We start from the raw sequence: 20,508 nt of genomic DNA on the forward strand, positions 1-20,508 counted from the left end.
GAAAAACAAATGAAATGGAAAGATTTGTTATTCTTGTAGCACTTTAACTGAGGTTTCTTGTGTGAGCAGCGAAACCCCACGAAGCCTCCGCACGTGGACCTTTTTACCCTTTAAAAGTGGAAGACATCATTAGTACACATGAAAATTCATGTCCAGAAATACAAATCTGCAGATGAAAGCTTGTGATTATTGCACAAGGTGCATTGAAACTGTGAGATAACATGAACTGATCGCAGTGGCTTGCTGATGTTTACTTTTTTGTAACCTTGCCAACTGAATCCAACTTAAAGGCGTTTTGGATTACAGCTGCAACAGCGGACCCAAAAGGTCAGAGAAGCAGAACACTTGGAGGGATGTTTCCAGCTCAAATCCCTGGAGACGTGATTGAGTTACCCTCTGTTTAGCCTTAACAGCTACAGCAATGTTGCCCATGAGCGGGTCACAGAGCCCCCAGTTTCCCTGGTTATATTTTACAGCGTACAGTAGTAAACAGTGAAACTGCGAAAGCATGAGTGTAAAGCAGGGCAGCATCAGGAAAAGAGCTTAAGAGCTTACTGGACCTTCCTGAAAATGGCTTGCTCAAGAGCCTCTCAGTGGCAGATTTTTAAGGAAAATTTAAGGATTTGCATTCCCTGCTCACATTACTGGCTTAAATACTATTGACATTAGCCTCTATCTGTTGTTTTTGAATTGCACTTTCTAAATTGCTTTTCAAACACCCAGTGTGCCACTCAATGGTCCGTATGGTTCCTGTTGGTTTAATTTGAGCAATTTCTGAAGATTTTTTGGGGTTTCATTTGTGCCCATAGCTACTGTTAGAAATGTAAAATCAACAAAAGCTACCTATAGTCTGATAGAAATGTAGTTACTTTAAAAAAAATGCATTGAAGATCATCATTGAAAAGGTCTTAAATTAACGCTGAAATGGGGAGATAATAATTGGGATTAGCTTTATGATCATTCCAAAGAAGGAACACAGTGTTAGATGTAGGTTAAAGAGCCTAAGCCAAAATAATAAACACAGTGATTAAACTTTGCTGGCACCAAATCCAAAATTAACTGTCTTGGCATTTTGTCAACACAGATTGTTTTCTCTCCAGCAATTATGTAATTCTAGTTAAGTGGTTAGGCGACAAACGCTGAACAGGTGGCGTTTTCTGGAGATCAGGCTACCATGTGCAGAATGACACTTTTCACGGAGCCTATGCTAACTGCCAAACGCTCACAAAGACCCCTGCAGACAAGCAGATTTGCACAATTACAAAATCTGAACCAGCAGACAAGAAGAAAAGACACTCAGATATTCATAGTCAGAGCACACAGTCAGGCTGTTGTGTTCATTGTGTAGAGGGCCTCTTCGGCTGTCAGGTGTCGACTTACTGTCCTCAGTGTTTCTCCTCAGGCCTCAGCTGCTGCAGTTTAACCAAAAGCCCTTTTAGTTAACAGCCATCCAGTGTTTTTCAACCAGCAAGACCAGGTCGCTCTCCATGAGCCATAACTACAGCTTTAGTGCTCGCTGGGAGATCTCATCAAATTTGCAAAACTTGTGTGCCCCTTGAAAAAAATTATTTCGTGCCCAATTTGGGTGAAAATTGGGGGAACCATAGAGTGAGCTGGATTTTTGGGAGTGAAGGTTCGTGTGATGTGTCATTCAGCTGCCTTCTTTGGCATCTTTTTCCCACGCCTGGTCAAATATCAGACCTAAAAAATGAAACTCTGGTGGTTTCTACACAACTAACAACAGTTGGTCCTCATGTACTTAAGGCAAGGAGTCTGAGGCTATACCTGATAGTTCTGGCCCTAAATTAGTGCTTCAGTTAAGAGAAGTGAGAAATATTTCTATCACATTTCTGGTGGTTTTTTTGGTGGAAGGCCAAAAACTCTTTGTGTGCTATGGTGTCTTGTTTACAGATGAGACTCTGCTTACCAACTTTTTAAAGTTATTAAAAGCTGTATGTGATAATGATGGAATCACGTGATTCGTGTGTGCATGTGATAATGTTTTAGTAACTAAAGTAAAATATTCAGCAGTCCAACATCTCTAGCTCATACTCAAAGTAGTTTTTTTTTTTTTTTTTTTAAATTGTGGTCAGTAGAAACGCAGAGCCTGTGATGCAAGCTTTGTCACAATACTTCCTGTTCCTCTATGTGTGTTTTTGTTTGAGCTAAGCTGACTTTGTTGCATCTATCATCTGGTTATAGACAGAGAGCTAGAAGTACATTGCAAGTGTTGTCAATAACTATAGTATGACTTCCCCTTGGCAGTGTGGTTAATAGCTTCCTGCAGCAGACCATAATCTTAAAGAACACTACTTCCGAACTTAAATGCCTAACATTGACATCCATTATTTCACCCGCTTAGTCAGAAGGTCTGCAAAATCATTGTCTGTGAAGCCAAACCAGCAATTACATTTAATTTAAGAGATGTTACCAAGCAGGTCATGTTTCTTTCCGATCAGTGTGCGTGGTTTCATTTTCTAGACAAATTGCTTTGGGCATGAGGAACAAACATAATTGTGAGAGGTTGTGTAGGTCTTGTAATTTTAGATTAGGTAGCAAAAAGGGCAGAAACAAAGACTGAGCTGTGGGAATGATGGAAAAGCGAGTGGGTAGAAGGTACTGAACAGAAATTAAGAGGTCAACTGTCAAATGATTAAGAGGACTTGACTCAGAAGTGTATGCTTATATGATATAGACTGGTATGAATGTGGAAGTATGCAGCAAACTGTGAGTAAGACGGGCTGCTAGTTTCACAGATTACAAGTTGTCTTGACTAATCCAGTCATGTTCAGCATCATAAGTTTTGTGTATGAAAGGAAGTAAAGATTTCATACGATTTGCCTAGTTTTAGCAATTATCACTCCCACCAGAGATAACACTTGATCGTACTCATCTCTGACATTACTGAAAAAAAGCCTGATGAGCCGCTAGCTCAGAAAATGAATTAAAAATTACAACATTATTACAAAAATCTTTCAAATGGAAACTATTATTATGGTTCGACTTCTATTCTAACTTTCACCCTGTGTACTGAACCTTCCATTATTACATGTCCACAGTTTTTGCTTGAGTAATACTGAATGCTGCCGTATACTTAAAACTAATCTTAGTAGTCAGTGTTTCCACTTGGGTGATTCCTTTGGTGAGGGTGGGGGGCTCCCCGGCCTTTCTATTTAGTACACAAAAAAACAGACGATACAAAAGTTGGTTTTGATCTCTACAATTTGAAGTCTAACACTGAAGTTTCTTCTGTTGCCACCTGGTAACATTTGGTTGCTATGGAAAACTGTGCATTCTCTGACCTGTTGGTGAGTGGTTGCTGGCTGTTGCTAGGTGAAATTGGTTGCAAAGAGGTTGCTGTACCATAAACCTGCTTGTGATTGCTGTGATCACTAGCAGATCGCTACGGCTGTCATTTGCATGGAAGATGCCGACTTGTCTGAAAACACTTTTAGATTAATTAACACATGTTGGGAAGTTTTCAATGTATTTGCAGTAGGCTGTCATGAACCATATGCTGTTTTCATCTCACCGTTGTACCTCCCTTACTGTGCATGCTCAATCCCTCAGTCCTACCACAAACTATGAGAGAAATGAATGAGATCATACATGACTGCAAAAAGCAGCAGAGAGACTGACACTGTGAGGACATGACATAAGGTCACCTAAATTAGCTAAATCAAGTAACTCAAAGGTTATTGAAATGGACAGTAAAATTTTTCCCAAAGGGAATTGTGCCTTTTCTTTGCATTTATGGATATAAATTTATACAGTGATGCAGGGTTTAGGGAGAGAGGAGCTGAGGTCTAGCCAAGGAGTGACTCAGCTCTTTAATCCGCTGCTGTTGATCCAAACAGAATAAATCTGACCCTTACTCAGCCTGTACTGATGATTACAGAGCCATGGCGAATGATATGCTGAGTAATGTGGCACATTTCCAGAGGCAAAAAGAAAGCGTGTGTGTGTGTGTGTACATTTGCAGTCCTGCCTTGTCCAGACAGAGGAATCCAGTTACATTTTGCATACTGTGGGGCCAGATGATGTCACACCGGAGGAAGGAGGCCGCATTTAACCCACAGTGTTGGGTAGTTGTCCTCTTAATATTTGTGCCGTCCGCTTCATGTAGGGGATGATATTTAAATGTCTTCTCTTAAAACCTCTCCGAGGTATTTCAGCCTAAGAGGGTAATGGATTTAACAAAGGGGGCATTGTGGTGCAGAAAACAGTGATTTATTCATATTTGGTTTGATTTTCAGCACAATTACTGCTTTTAGTGAAGACTTGGTCATCACAAGATGACTTTTTTTTTTAAATGGGCTGTTTAATAACAGCCGGAGTAGCTGACACTTAACAGGGTAGTTAACATTGTCTTGATTTTTCAAATTAAGGTCAATTTAATGATGATTTAAGCCTTAATAAGTGCTATAATGTACTCGGCCTGGCCGGAGGGCCCAAAGAACCGGTTTTAAGCCATGTAAAAATAAGAAAATGCAAATCTCAGTGGAATCAAATCAGGCTGCTCTGAGTGAGACTGCTAAATGCCTTGCTGTGTTAATATATTTGGATCATAAATCAGAAGGTTATTTGGACTTCCCGTAAAAGACAGATAGGGAGAGGAGCAGCACTGGTCTGACTCAAGTTTGGGCTAATGGTATTGGTAGGAATTTGAGTGACTGTGGCAGAAGCCAACCAATGTCTATCTGCTTCTTTGCTTTAGTCATCTGTGGATAATCTGAAACACAAAAAATGCTTTAGGGATGTTCTGTTTGAATATCAGTCATTTATGTTGTTTAAGGGGCAACATGTGGAAGCAATGCTTATTAGTCACAGCGTGAAATAGTTGTGGGTTATTTAGACTCCCTTTGAAATAAAGTCAATTCTTCTTTCCGCTCTCATTTATTCCAAATATACACACATTTTAGTCCAGTTTGACCTTCATCTATTCATCATACTCTTCTCTCACACATTTCCTGCCACTCTTTATCATCTGTTTACTAGTACAGCAGAAAGTGTTACAAAATGATTCATGAAGAAATATCAACTCCAAAAGATTATTTCCTGCGATGAACACAACACGATGGTGGTGACACAGTGTAAGCGCTGAAATGTTTGAGTAAGGACTGATAATTACGCTACATAAATACTGTCAGAAATCAGTATTAAGTTAATTAGAACAGAACTCTTGAGCTTTACAGCATAGCTTTGAGTGTTGTGAAATAGATGAGCCATTAGGAGATTTCTTTTGTATATTGATATAGACTTAATATATGCTTTTTATAAAATAGAGCTGGGTAGTCTTATCCATGATGAGGGTTTTTAGCCAACCCTAACTGGCGACCAACATTGAATGGACATCAGCTAAACGATAACATTTGCCTCGCCTTTCTTTGCTTTTATTCTTCCGGGCTTTAGTTTTACTAACTTTGCCATGTTGTTTTTATACTTGCATATAAAATGGTTGTTGTTCCTTCTCCACTCTTCACCGTGCCTTTGCCACCAAGACTCGAGTCTTTCACGCACAGACATCTATGCCTCGTGAGACAAAATGTTTAGGAGAGGATGTAAATGACTGTCTCTGCAAGTGCACGGTTAACCACCCTCTATGTATGTTGCAGTTTGCATCATTTTCTAGCTGATTTTAGCTCTTTGGTTGACACTCTTATTTATCACACTCTCATATGTCAACGTGTATGGTCCCTGAGATCATCATCTGTTAGTGCAGTACTGCTATGAACTGCAATATCTTGGAGTTTGGCTTTAAAAGACTGGTTCCTCTTTCGTTCTCAGATATAAACAGATGCAAGATGACTAATGCGATTTTCACTCCTTTTTGTAAGCCACACGAAATGCTTCCTGCTTTTTCAAACAAATCGGATCACATGGAATCGATCGCATTATGAGGAAAGTGAAGCTACAGCAGCTGGTTGAGCTGAAGCTCCATTGCATCAGACAGCTTGTCTGCTATGGTCACCGGCATTTTTTTTTTTTTCAGCTCTTTCTTCCTTTTTTGGCCTGCCAGGAAATGCTCGCTGAGTGTTGCAGCGCAACATGTGACACGTCTGCTGTCATCGCTGTGACATCTCTGTCTCCAGAACAGGATGTGACGCAGGTTAAGTTCATGCAACTTCCTGCTGCTTTTGACATACACTCCTGATGGATGAGTGAGATGTGACAGGTTTATACAGGGATCCTGAGCTCTTAGAGAGGAAGAGGAAGACTGTCTTGCGAGCGTGGACAAAGCTAATATCTTTCATGTGTACTCCCACTAGCAGTTAGACTTAAAGCGCAGATTGCCGGTTGCATGAAAGGAATGTAGAGCTGCCAGTCAACCTCAAATTATATGATCTGGGGCCAGTTTCACAATAATAGAGTTTACTACGGCTTAGATAATGGAAATATACTTAAAATAGATGTGTAAATTCATTTTGTGTATAGTTCTTTAGCTCTTTAGACCTTAAGACCTTAACTTTCTTAAGCAGGAGCACAATTAATAAGTAAATAAAGATGCTTACATCAAAAATAATGGCACACTAAGTAGCTTCTGCAGAAATTGTTTGTCTAAAAAAAGGAAGAGGGACTAAGAAGCCTAAAAAATGCTGCTGAGATAGTGAGTAGTGTAACCCTCGTGTTGGTACTTTCTAATGGTCTAGTGGTTTATGTAGGCTAATTTTGATGTTGGGTGTAGCTGCTTGACTATTAATTTAATTACGTAGCTTAAAGCAGCTTATTTCAGTAAACACCATAAATTGGATTTGATAACAAAGTAGTGTTTGTTATGTGTTTATTATTCTTAGCAACACATGGTGAGTCATGTTGGGCTTTTTTGAGGGGGTGCTTCTTCTAAATGAAGGTGTAACTGCGTATTACAGTGGTAAGGTAAGGATATAGTTAGCTTTGGCTTAAAATAAGTCAATCTTTATTTTTATGTCGTAGTGTAAGTGGCCAGAAACCAGTGCTCCCCCAGTTGGATTCTTGTTGAAACAAATAATAGCATAAGGTCAGTGCAGACCACCTGCTGTGGCTCAGTGCCCCACAGAGATAAGCACTGCCTTGGACTAATGCATAGGAAAAGTCAAAACTGTCTTGGTGAAACTAGCACCTGGTCGGCTACATTCAAAGCAACCTATTGGAATAAAGTCATTGTGGGACTTTCCTATCACTGCAATAAGTATGTATTTCCCTAAACTGGTTTGCTTCTTTGTTTTCCTTTAAATACCTTTAAGTTTTTCCCCTCCTACATAGTTTACAGCTGAACATGCTTTAACCTCTCGGGCAGGACAAGAAATCTAACATATCGAACTCACTGTTACTGACGGCAATTTCTCTGTCCTTTTTTAGCATAAGATAAGAATTCTTTTTATTTCCATCCTTTTTATCTCTTTGTTTTTTTCTGTTATGTTATGGAGATGACGTGTCTGCAGTCATGTGTAATAGAGCCAGTGACGTACCAGTCTGAGGCTGAGAGCCTCAGGAGCAGAAGAGGAAGCTGGACTGGTACTGTAGGTCACTGTGTTTGTGACGATGGCTGAAAGTTACACCATTCCTCTGCTGGACATAAGGCCACACATCCTGTCTTTACTTAGTACCTCCCTACCCAACACACACACACACACACACATACACAGAGCAAAGTACGTCCAAGACACCTCCCTCAGGGTGTGGTCCATTGTGTGGAAGCACATTTGTATTCGTCATAGTGGTTGTCTTGACGTAGTGTTGCCTGCCTCGCCTTTACATTCCTCCAGCTTAATTTAAAACTAATATAACAGACCACAGAAAAATCACATTTTAATTCTGCCTTTGCAACAGTGAGCTGAGTCTTTTGTATTGAGTTATTTATGAGTCCCGCTACAACATCTAAGCAATAATCCCTATAACAACAACAACAAAAGTTTAATTTACAGAAGAGAAACAGCATCCAGAGAAATGATAAACTAGAAAAGATGACAGGCATGTTCCACGGAGTATAAAAGAGGAAAATGTTCCTCAGGCAGATTAGGCCCATATTGAGAGAAGATGAGATTCATGAGTTTCCATTCATCGATTCATATCCATTTTGTTTGGCTCTACTCCCACACAGATCAGTGCAGATGGAAGATAACTCCTGTGCTGTACAATAGCCAAGCCAGACATGCAAACATGCATGCCACCGCAATGCCACCACATACCTGAGCGAACACTTACCTCTTATTGCAAACTAAAAGTGATTTCCTGTGATTTGTAGCTCATGATATCTCTGTAGTTTTTCATAGAAAAAGATGGGACCAGGATGCTGCAGATCTGCTTAGAAAAAGCAGTTAAATGTGTTAATGTTAAATCATTTTTTGCTCTTGGTTTAAGAACAGATCTTTATCTGCTTTGTTGACACCTGATCATGATCATCATCCTTCAGGCATGTCACGCCATCATAAAGATCTGAAAATGTTGAGAAACCGCACAAGAGGCTGTAGTTTTATTTCATCTTATTAATTATAAGATACAAATTATTCTGTTATAGCAGCCAGCTTATATTAAACTAACACAAAATCTAATAAGAAAACATCAGCCAAAAGCAAATAGCTCCACAAAATCAAATTACTCTATCAGTTTGTTTAAATAAAGTAGAATCTAAATGAAATACAATAAAATGGCTACATGAAGTAAATTAGCAAGTAAAGCAGAAAACAGCAAACACCAGATCATATTAAAGTGTCAGAACAGAGAGTGTAATGAGCACTGCAGGTTTGAAATAAAACTATTAAGGTGCTCGGACAGACATGTTGTGTTGCCTGATGTGGGGAAAATATCCTGTATCTGTATAAAAGCTGATTATAGACGTGGATGACTATGCATAAAGTGCAGAAATTTCTTTAAACATCTTTTGGCAACTTTTCAAGCTAAAAGTCGGCGTCAGATCTTTCATCATCATGTCAGGCCCTTTGGCAGCTACGCTCACACCTTCAGCGCATTGTTGTTTAATTGACATCAAGCTGTCATTCGTGTAAGCCACACATGAATTTATAGGAATAAACTGGCATGCTTCCTTTGTTGAGTCATTGACAGGAGCCTTGCCTGTCAGCAGTGTTACTTTCTAAGTTGATGTTGAAGGAATTATTCAGAAAGTAACAAAGAACATTTCAGGTTGGTTTTTCTTCATAGAGACTAAAGTGTAAACTGTAAAATGAGAGACTAACAAAACACCAGAATCTCACTCAACAAAACTGAAGCACAAACTTCTTTGGTGGTCTTTAAGAGTCAACAAGCTGTATTGTCGGATAATTTAATTAAAAACGCTTCAAGAGGCACCAACAGTACAAACACAGTGGAGCAGTCCACTTTAGTGACTAAGTTTACACCTTAGCAGCGTCCAAGTGGAGTGAGTTCTGAAAATAGCTTCCCACTATGCAGCTGTTATCAGCAGGGTTCAACATTTTTTTGAACCAGACCATAAATGTGCTTTTAATGGTTCAAAGTTGGGAATTTTAATACTGGGATCTGGGGATTGACTCAGTTCTTTAGAGTTACCCTAAGGATCATTAGAGGAAGTGGTGTTTTTGGTACTTCATCATTTTTCAGCTCCGGAGTATGCATACTGGACAGAAGCAAAATCTGATTTTATAATAAGGATAAACATTGTATTGGTTTAACCTCGCATACGTTCTTGTTACGATTTAACGATGCAGAACATGAAAATCTCAGTGCTTTTAGTCTACAAGGACAAGGTGCAGCTTGTTTGCTGAATGTGCAAATCATTTAGCAAGAACCACCGCACCCCACCCCAAACACACACACACACACACACACACACACACACACAGAGCCCTTCATCCATCTTCTATATCAAATGTCACCTTACACCCATACTGGAGGGGGAGGGTGGGGGCTTTAATCGCCCCACTCCCCACCCTGTAATACCTTTTCTGCTGCAGTCTACCAGCAATATAGACTCCATCACATCTTCCTCAAGCACACACACACATGCACGGGCCTGCTTGTGAATGAAACTGCGTGGTAATCAGAAGGATTGGGTGAATCAATAGACTGCACTCCCTGAAGATGGGGAGATGGCGAGATGGGAGTAGTGTGATGGAGGCCACCGGGATGCTCAAAATGATGAGAGGTCGCTGAAAATGAAGATAGCGTCGTGAGACAAAAGAGAGGGCGTGTCCGGGCATGGCGAGGAGAATAGAGGGAAAGGAGGCAAATTGATTTGTCTGGGGGAAGGGATGAACCAGAGGAGAGAGAAGAGGAGGTGAAATTAAAGGGGGGAAGGGTGAGGAAGAGGAGAAAATGAAGGAACACATTTGCTTGGTGGCTATGGCGTTTTAAATATAATGTTCCAACTCTTTAGTTATAATCCTTCAATAAAATATTAGTTTTGTTTGTACTATTTTGGTCCGAACCTTGATGTGTGATCAACATCAGAAAGAGAGATGAAAGAATAACAGCTGAGGGCGATTTTTATTTGTTTTCTGGTGTACTGATTAATGTTGCAGACAGTCCACAATCAAATTTATTCTTCTAAACAATAAACTCGACATTTTGTTTTTTTACATGGTAGTTTAGCTTTTAATAGTATTTTCTTCACATAGCATATGAGCTAGAAAGATCCCCTTTCTTAATTTACAACCAGTTAATTCCCCCCAGGGATGTAGCACATTTCTCAAAAACCTGCTTTTCTCTTTGTCTTTGCTGTTTTGTATTAGAAATATGAGGAAAAATGCCTCAAGTGTTTCAAAAAAATGCATTTTGGAAAGCTAATAAAATCTAAGAATGAAAGTCCACAAAGAGAACGACAAAAAGGAGGTGCGATGAAAGCTTTTTGAGGTCTGAGAGATGCAAACAGGTAAAACAGGCTGGGTTTAAAAGGTCCTAACAACAATAACAGCAAATCAGAAATGATCTTAGCAAGTGGGGGTGGGGGGGAATGGTAGAAGATACTTAGAATACAGTCTGAGGTGGAATCACAGATCTTCTTGACTTGAACCTCATCTGTCTGCAGATACTTCTTAGCCAACACTCTGCCAGTGATATTGCCTAATCTAGAAATTTACCAGTGATTCACGGAATATGTTAATCGTGATATTGCTTCTGTGGAAATATACCAACACGGCAACATTTACCAGATAAAAATTATTCTCAAACCCGTGGAAATGTGAGTTGGCTCCTGAAACGAGAAGCAAATATGTTCCTGCACTACTGAGTTGGTAGAAATAGGGTCGGTTGTTGAGTCATCTAAAACAGACATGAGTTTTGTAGGAAATCTTTGTTTGTTTTTTTTCTACATCACTCTTAACATCAATGGTGCTACAAGTCTCTGCAGTTTCTTATGACATGTAGTTTTGAATATTGAGTAATTCTCATTTTTCTAAAAGGTCTCATCTGACAGGGCTGGGCATGAACTTTTTCTGGCACTTTTTCTTTGTAGACTTAAACTTTTTGCTTGTCCAGGCAGAGACGCCGCTAATCTGGGGTAGAAATGAAAGCAATTCATTTCAATTGAATTTAAAGAAATCAGGTGGGAGAAAAAAATTGCTGTCTCAGACGAGTGAACAGATCTTAATGCCGAACTTTGGCATCTGTATGGAGTGCTATGCAATTTATTTGAGCTTTTTCATTTTTAATTGATTGCAATGACGGGGCACTTTTTCGTCCTTTGAAAATAATGCTAATTATTCATGCTTTGCATGAAATATCACCCTGTAACACAGTGAGTAATGAACATTTACTTGTTATTTGCAGTTTTCCAAATAAAGCGGTCTATAGCTGGAACATTTCCTGATGGCTTTCACAGAGAAAAGTAGTGATTTGTTAAAAATAGTAAAAAGTGTAGCAAGTGATTTGCAGGAAGGACTGAATCTCATCCGCCTTTGAGTTACAAGGTAAAAACTGATACAACTGTCAGGAACAAGCTCCTGCATCATTAATTGATTGTGAAAGTAGTTTGTAGCTAACAAACAACCTTTAATGCTGAGATTTTACAATAGTAATGTTCACCCTTCATTTCAGATGTTTGTTTTCATTGTAGTCAGGTCAGGTACCTGCGTTTGCCCTGAAGCTTCCTCTATTTTCTTGTTTCTTTGTTCCTCTTGTCATCCTTACTGCAGATGGGTATTTATGTGTCCATTCAGTGCTTGGGAAAGCAAATGGAGAGATTAAAACTTGAAGTAAAGCAGTCAAATAAAACCGACAGTCAAGCCTGGGAGATAAAACAATAAAGATAAATGATCAGAATACATTTTACTCCAATTGAAATATGAAACATGATCAATATAAAGTCAGTAGAACTCATTCCATTAATGTGTTGACACACAACACCAAAGGCCAATGATAATAAGAATAGCACTGCACTCATATTGCTGGAGTAGAGTTGGGTCTGGCTGACACACAGAGCGTAACATTTGTCAGACCTATATTACCTGTCTCTCCCTCATCACTGTGAAAAAATGACAAAGTGTTGGTTGGTTGGCTGTCGCCGTTACCCTGCTGTTTCACTCACCGATCTATTCTTTAAAGGGTGATTAAATTCAGACTGTTGCGGTAGTTTTAGATATGAGCATGTTGTGAGTATCAACAGACGCTCAGGTATGAAGGCCAGATCAGTTTCCCACCACCATCATTAGGAACACGAGTCTAACGTCACTGACCCTGCAGCCACACATGAGTGCGCTGAATAAAAACATTGAGGGGTGCTGGGTGCTCTTACGTCTGGTGTCTGGTACAGGCATGCAGTTACATAGTCAGTGTCACAAGGTCTATAGGCATGGAGATCATTTGGAGCTTGTGACTCTCTTTCACTCTTTCAACATCGGTGCAAGTATTTTAAATATGTTCAGTCTGCAACTAGTTAAATTTCCACTTAAATAATTATTTAGCCAATTAAAGGTGAAAAAATACTTAAAAATTCAATAGATATAAAATTTAATAGGTATATTCCATCTACTATGATTTATTTTCAAGGGAGAGCTGCACAACTGAACTGTTTTGTTGAAAAATGTGTTGTTGTTTTTTTAACCATATCAGCTCTAATGTTGTTTTTATTTAACGAACTGTGAGTGTGAGTCCTCTTTCAAGCAAAATTTGTTTTCTCTTATAGTTAGAGAGTATTTGCTTGTTTTAAGGACAAGTAGCTTTCATACTGGTATTATGTGATTTTCTTCTGGTATATTTTTACACAGTTTAGACATTGTTTCTTGTGTACTGGGGAATTTTTGGTAGCCTCTCAGTTTTAGGCAAAGTCAAAAAAAATTGTCAGTGATAGAATATTATTTTCTTTTTTTTATTAGGCTTTTATTTGCAAGAGCATAATAAACATTTCTCTGCATACATTTCTGTCCTCCAAAGTTTCACTCAGTCTCATATCTAAGATTTCACATTGGATATAGTTCTTAAGATTCCACTAAATTGAATTCCCTTTCTTTCCTAAAAAAGCTGTGTGTTGTTCATTAAGAAGGAATGGTGTCAGTCACAGTAGTTTATGTATTTATCTCTCTCTTTCTTCAGCATGCCTCCCTGTCGGCCAGCCGTTCAGAGAAGGGCACGGGCTGGTCAAGCCGCTCACTTGGTGCCAGATGTCGTAACTCCATCGCCTTGTGTTCAGATGAACAGCCACACATTGGAAACTACCGACTGCTCAAAACCATCGGCAAAGGCAACTTTGCCAAGGTTAAACTGGCGCGACACATATTGACCGGCAGAGAGGTGAGTTCAAAGAAACAAGAAGGAGAGAAAAACAATGCATAGAAAGCAAAAAGCAGAGAAAATCCTGATAATTATTACGCTGAAGGGCAGCCGTGCACAGTGGCTCATATGAGGCTAAAAGAAAAGAGTTTAGGGGTTGGAGCAGAAGTAAATACTGCAGATCCTTGTAGCGCAGTCAAGGCCTTTAAACCTTTTGAAGAAAGACAGTGTTTGTGTGTGTGTGTGTGTGTGTGTTTGTGTGTGGGTGTACGGCCATGTGTTTAAATACACTGTAGTCTTTCTTCTCATAAAACCCTTGACCTACATTAACTCAGTTGATAACTCAGGGCTCAAGAAACTTTGTGTGTCTGCCACTGGCTTAATCATGTGATAGCTGCTGTTTCCACCCGCATAAAGCAGAAGACATATATGGTGGTTTAAAGTTGTACTGGTATGTCCGGGTCAACACATGCTGTTAAACCTCTTGCTTTATTAAGTTTTAGCTTTTATGTCTTTTCTGTGTTGTAAAACTTGGTGTGGTTTGAACTCTTTGGACTCATTACAGTCTGTTTTGATTCACGTGTATTTTCTCATTTAAGACTATTGGATTGTGTTGTGCTTGCTAGCAGTATTACCCAATGCTAAAGATTCTTCAGATTATTCTAGTTCAGGGTTTATTTAGTCCGGAAGCTGGAGTAAACTCATCATGTAAGCATATTTTTCAGTAGCCATCAAGTGTCAGACTGTCTTGTTCAATACGGGCACTGAAGTGGCTGATAATAAATACAACTCAAAAAAGCAGCAAATTAATTGATTAAAAAATAAAAGCAGTGGAAATTAGATGGGAAAAGCAAAGGGCCACGGATTGGACTCGAACTGCTACATTTCAGCCGTGTGGCATGCGGTCACCTGCTCAACCAGTGAGCTATGCTAGTGTTAAATAAGCCAGTTTTTGTTGGCAAGTGTGATAAATTCTCTGTATTTATTTTGTTTTTGTTTTTTTTTTTTTCTCCCAGGTTGCAATAAAGATCATCGATAAAACACAACTGAACCCAACCAGCCTTCAGAAGGTGAGTGACATGTTACTGGATCAGCCGGTGTATATCAGTTTAATGAACTGGCCACTTAACATTGAACTGAACTCTAGATTTAATTCTTGTAGTAAGAGTGCAGGATTTTTTTTCTTTTTAACCTGTGGCATTCTCTGTGTGCTTATTTGTGTTGCCTTAGATTAAAACCCTCAGTTGAGCTTTGTGTGCTGTAGTCATCTGACCTTTTACCTTTTGGTTGTTATGCGGTTAAAATGTGAAAAAAACACAAAAGCAACAGAGAATTTAAGCACTGAGGCATCTGCGTTGGCTTTGTCAGTGGTTGCAGGGAAGATTCGTCTCTCCATCTTCAGCTCTTGCAGTGCTGCTTGATAAAAGGCTTGCCTGTCCAGTTTTATGGGTTATTTATATCTTTTGTGAACTCTGTATAGTATATTCATTCAAAGAAGCCGGCGAAGCAGTGACTTTTGCTTTGTGTCATTGTAATGCATCCGTCACATGTCCACTCAGTCCTCCAGAACAAAGCCGGACAAAGACTTGGAGTAACGTACGTCACTGTATGCTTCTGTGGTGACATTTAGGGTTATGTATTAACTACATGCGTTGCATTTGTGTCCTTAATGAGATTAAACCCTTTCCTGTCTCAGCTCAGACTGCTTGCATCTATTTGTGTTTTTGTGTGCGGTGCATGTGTTAATTGAGCGCGATCTAATGAAACAGAATCGACCACTGCCTCAGGGCTGTGTTCTGTTTTCAAGCAGTGAAAGTTGCGGTATTTTCTCATTCAGCTATGATGGTGTTTAATAATGCAGCACTGAAATATTAATGTCTTCACCGAGTGTATGATTTTATTTTATTTCCATGTGATTTTATTGTGGTGTTCTCCCCCCCCCCCCCTCGCATCCTGTAATTTAAGGTGAACCTCTTAGATAGTTGAGCAGTAAAGTTATTCATTATTCACTGGACCATAGTATCATACCTCCATTGTCATAATATCTAAAGCTTAACTGGGTAGCTGCTGTGACGTCACCCAGTGGTTAATGAAGTGTGAACTTTCACCGTTGACTAACCAATCAGCATACAGAAATATTCCTCCTTTCTGACTCCAGTAATGACCTTAATTTACAAAATTAGCTTCATGTTTTATTCAATAAAACCAGAAAGTCGTGACTGTGCCCATAAATCATCAGGAGAATGTTTACGAAGGTCAGAGAGCAAAGGAGCCCAGGGCTGTTTTTCCATAGATTTCTATATGACTGCAAGTGTTTGTGCAACCACATCAATCGCCCCCTGTTGGTCACTTTAAAAAAACAAAATGCAGATTTAAAACACTTAAGCATTGGCTATTTTTTCAGACCCAGTGGCTACATCCATATTTTTTACTGCCTATGCTAATGTCAAAGCTAGACTGTGGTTTAGACATTGGTTCGGTTATCGGTTGCATGTAGTACTAATATGCGGTTTTCACATGTGAACTCCAGACAGTGGCAGCTGAATCAGCTTTGCTTTCCCACATTAAGCCAGCAGATAGTTAACATCAGATCTTTTCTCACTAATGGAAACAGTTTGATTTAGGTGTTGGTTATTTTAGGACCACTGGCTGTGAATTCACCAGACAATCAATCAGACATCACATGGACTTAGTAGTATGAAGCTGGCAGGCTAAAGACAGTTGAATGTCTGGTCTCACATGCAGCTTCACCATTTAATGTCTGAAAATTGCTTAATTAAACGCTTGTAATTTAAAAAATACAATGAGTACTATAAAAAAAATACTATGGGTTATAAAACATGCTGCTAGTTTTTGTTTGCTTTGTTCTGGAAATGTTAGTTGGTTAAAGAAATGTGCTACTTTTTTCTTCACCTTCAGACATCTGAAGTAGGAAATCGTTTTAATAGACTAAAAAAGCAGAGCTGTACCACAAGCTTTTATTTCCCAGATTTGCAGCAGGTTTTTCTGGCTGTTCATTTTGTCATTTGCAGGTTTAACCTTGCGTATTTGTGTGATGGACTCACAGCTGTAACAACCGTTCCCAGAGTTTAACAAGGGATTTCTTTGTACAGCCTCAACCCTGCTGACCAACCTTTGTCCTTGTTCAATTATGACTTTACTTTATCATGCACTTCACAACTCTCACACTCTCTCACTTCATCTGGATCAATACTGCACCACATACGCACATGCAAACTGGCCTATTGATGAATTCTCAGCTGGTTAGGTAACTAGTCCAGGCTAGGTTTGGCTCAACTGATAACACAAAGTTCTGTTATTGGTGACGTATGGTTGTCCGTGACTATTGGTCCACTTGGCCTAGATACTGGCCAGGATGACTGATTGATGACGCTGCTTTTCCTCTTGTCAACAAAATGAAAACATACGTGTTTGTAAGAAAAGTTAGTTGGTATCCCAATCCAAGTCCTCCTATCAGTAATTAAAGGCAATTACTCTGTAAAATTCACCAATTTCTTAACAAAAATTGGTGTCTTTTCTTTTTTGTTTTTCAAAAATGTACATTATTTGTATTTGGTGAAAGATAAATAATTTTATTAGACTGCTGGTGGTTTTCCTTTTGCCTCTGACAAAAACCTTTTTTTCAGGGGCCGCAAATAATTCCTCAATGCAGTGAAAAAGACTGTGTGTGAATCTGGGGGAGGAATTTGTGTGTTGTGTGTGTCCACTGGGAACACAGACAGTGTTTTTGCCGAACAGCAGTCATGAGAATGGCCGGACTTTCTTAGACCAGAAATTGCCTTCGGTTCTGGTGGTGATACGCCGACTTAATCACACCATTAATCTGCTCTTCAAGTGTTGAATCTCAGATCCTGGTTTTATAAGGCGTGGTTCAGAGCTGTGTGTGTGTGTATTCTGCAGCCTGGTAGTGGTGTAGTGCTGCATAGCGCAGCTGTATCGGGGCAGGGGCTGCCCGTTACGTGCTGTCCTGTCAGCATTATTGTAGTTGGTGTAGGACAATATGCATGCTGCCAGGTGACACTGTCTCTCTCCATCTCTTTGTCTGTGTCTGTCTGCCACTTTCCCCTCACTCACTCACTCCCTGTCTCTTTCTCCAGTTATCACTTTCTGTGTGGGCTGAAAAAGTGTTGAATTTCAATATAAATCAATTTCAATATTATGTTTATATAATATAAAGCTCCAGCTTATGATAAATTAGTAATAAGCCGAACTTTGTTTGGGTTGGACAGTTGTGTTGTTAGCAAATATAAAATTTTACTGTTAACATTTACAGGTGTTCATAACCTTTGGTACGTTGGTACTTTGGTACTTTTCAACATTCTTGACCCCTCATAACTTCCTAAAGACATCAAATATCCACAGGTATCAAAATGCTGGTTTAAAAGAAGACCTTTTATGTGCTGTAACTTGTTTTGATCAGCCAGTTATCACATCTGGTGGTAGGATCTTTAGGCGTTTTTACCCATGAAGACAGATCAAACATTCAGGGTGCCAGGGTTTCTGTTACTCAATGTCATTAAATTGGTGCATTAAATCGAAACTATAATATGTTCATGATATTGATGTTCAGAGTTGGTTATGATTTTGGCCTTAGATTCTAACTTGGGCCTGATTGATTTTCCATGGAGTGACACATAAAACGGGAACACTGTAAATAATGTTTTTCGTTATTTTTGTGGATAAAAATACATTTTACCAGCTAAATAATGTGGTCATCAGTTGACATTGTTTAAGTTTGGCGAATGTCCTTGTGAAACTAGAAGATGTCAGAACCTTCACCAATATGTCATCCTTTAAAGGAAAATAAGAAGTTAATACAGCCGTAGCTCAGAGTGAAGAATATTTGTCAATATTAATCAGTCTTTTGTCTTTCATGGACGATTGATTGATTCGCTTTAGTGTACGTAGTGGAAAAGCACACAATTTGCATTTTAATTTTGACAGCATTAATATTCAAACGTTGTCGTCTTCACAGTTGAGTTGAAATAGAAACACGCACGGGCTTCTTCCAACGCTTTAATTCTCTCCACGAAAGCTCTTCGCTTCATCTCGGTCTTCCTCGCAGCTCACGCTGCGGTGCCTCAATCTATGTTTTGTCAACTGTAGCTTTATGCCCCACTTACCTCTCTCTTCTCCCCGCTGCTCCACTTTCTCTTTTTTCTCCTCTTCGTCATCTCTTTATTTTGTTCTCTTTACTGTAACACTGCGTCCCACTTTTCCTGCCTTTCTCCCCGGGCGGTGTGTTGCAGTAGTAGCTCTACTGTAATCACAGCTGTACTCTTTGCCATCTGTAGCTCTACAGTACACTTGTTTAAAACTACAGGGACACAGGCACTGTCATGTTATGAGACTTCAAAAAGCGTATCCTGCTTCTAGAGAACTGCCAAATTTCCACCTTCACTTGCAGCTGACACACAACAGATCAACCACATGACTGATGCAGGCGTGATAAATAAAAGGATTAAAGGAACAGCTTCAGATTTAATCAAAATCAGATGCATATCTGTCCAACTACCTGAAATGGCATTGATATATTAATGTGCAGTTAGACAAAAAAACATTTAAGCACTGCGTCCTAAACCGTTATATCCCAGGACGTCTTCTTACTGTTGTAGATGTTTTTAATTTATTTTCAGTTACTCTCTGTGGAGCATTTTGTACCTTTCTTAAGAAAAGTGCTGTATAAATAAAGTGTGTGGTTATTGTTAATATTATAAATCCGGGTATTATCTTCTGTTGTTGTACCCGCAGGCTGTGGCCTTCAGCAGATTGCAGATCTCTGCCAGTGTTGCTTCTCTGCAGAGCTTTTCCAAATTACAAAGCTGCACCCTCTGTAAACAGTTTATTTTAGTTCAAAGTTTTAGGTGTTTATGGTCTTAGAAGAGATCGTATAATGAGGTGGAAATCATGATGCCAGACTGAGTGTAGCAGAACATTTACAGACATTTAAAACTGCACATTGGCAGGAAAAGAAGAAGGTCTTCCAATGATTTTCAGATGAATCTCCTTGTGAGTTTTTGGCAGTGGACTCCAAACAGCCTTGTGTTTGTGTTCATATCTTTGAGCTCTAATAGCAACATACAGGATCAAATGTTATTGTCCTTGTTTCCCCTGTGGTGTGTGTCGTTGGATAATCACCCAGACTATGCAGGGCCCCACAAAAAAGATTGGTGTTACTTTAAGAACAGGAGAATTTTGTGGGCAGCTGCTCAACTTTGTGAGTGTGCAAAAAGTAAAATAACTGTTTGGGCCACTATCTAATGCTGTGAAGTATGTTTTGTCCCTTGCCCAGGCCCCTTCAGCCAGGAGCTAAATTCCAGACAGGCAAACAAAAGAGGCCGTCATGTAGGGATGGGGAGGTGGGGGTGGCTTTGGGGCACTGGAGCAGGAGCAGGGACCCTAAGAAAGACAAGATACAGAGCACAACTGAAGACAACAGACGGTGTTTGTATAAGACTACATGGGTCATAACAAGCAGATAAAGCCACTGTCCAAAATACTCTCAGCTCTGCCTTTGTATGCATGTGTAATGCCATTATCTGGATTGCTACGCTGCATATTGTCCCTGTGTGGGTGTCTCTGCATAATCATATTGTTGCTGCTGTATGCATTGTTGTTATTGTGCTGGTCTGTGATGGGAATAATTAGACAATAAAGGCACAAGAGGGCGGGCAGACCAAAAGCAGAAGGTTTTCTCACAAGTGCTCTCCCTCCGCTTGTTGTGTCTGGTTTAGACAACATCTATAAAACTATACGTCTCTGTTTTTATTAGAGCTGAGCCAGGATTCCTGTGATCTGGGTCAAACACCAAGCAGTAAAAGGCCAGAA

General features: G+C 39.5%; 1 protein-coding gene across 8 annotated transcripts in view; it reads left to right on the plus strand.

Moving 5' to 3' along the window:
- The window catches only part of mark4b (MAP/microtubule affinity-regulating kinase 4b), a 58,422-nt gene that overhangs the window by 12,391 nt on the left and 25,523 nt on the right, over positions 1-20,508 (plus strand). For all 8 annotated transcript variants that reach the window (XM_063494270.1, XM_063494269.1, XM_063494271.1 and 5 more), the window contains exons 2-3: positions 13,483-13,680; positions 14,676-14,729. In XM_063494270.1, coding sequence (XP_063350340.1) covers positions 13,483-13,680; positions 14,676-14,729 — 252 coding nt within the window. The remainder of the gene's footprint in view (positions 1-13,482; positions 13,681-14,675; positions 14,730-20,508) is intronic.

This window comes from Pelmatolapia mariae, linkage group LG14, assembly GCF_036321145.2.
Source record: "Pelmatolapia mariae isolate MD_Pm_ZW linkage group LG14, Pm_UMD_F_2, whole genome shotgun sequence".
Lineage (NCBI taxonomy): Eukaryota > Metazoa > Chordata > Actinopteri > Cichliformes > Cichlidae > Pelmatolapia > Pelmatolapia mariae.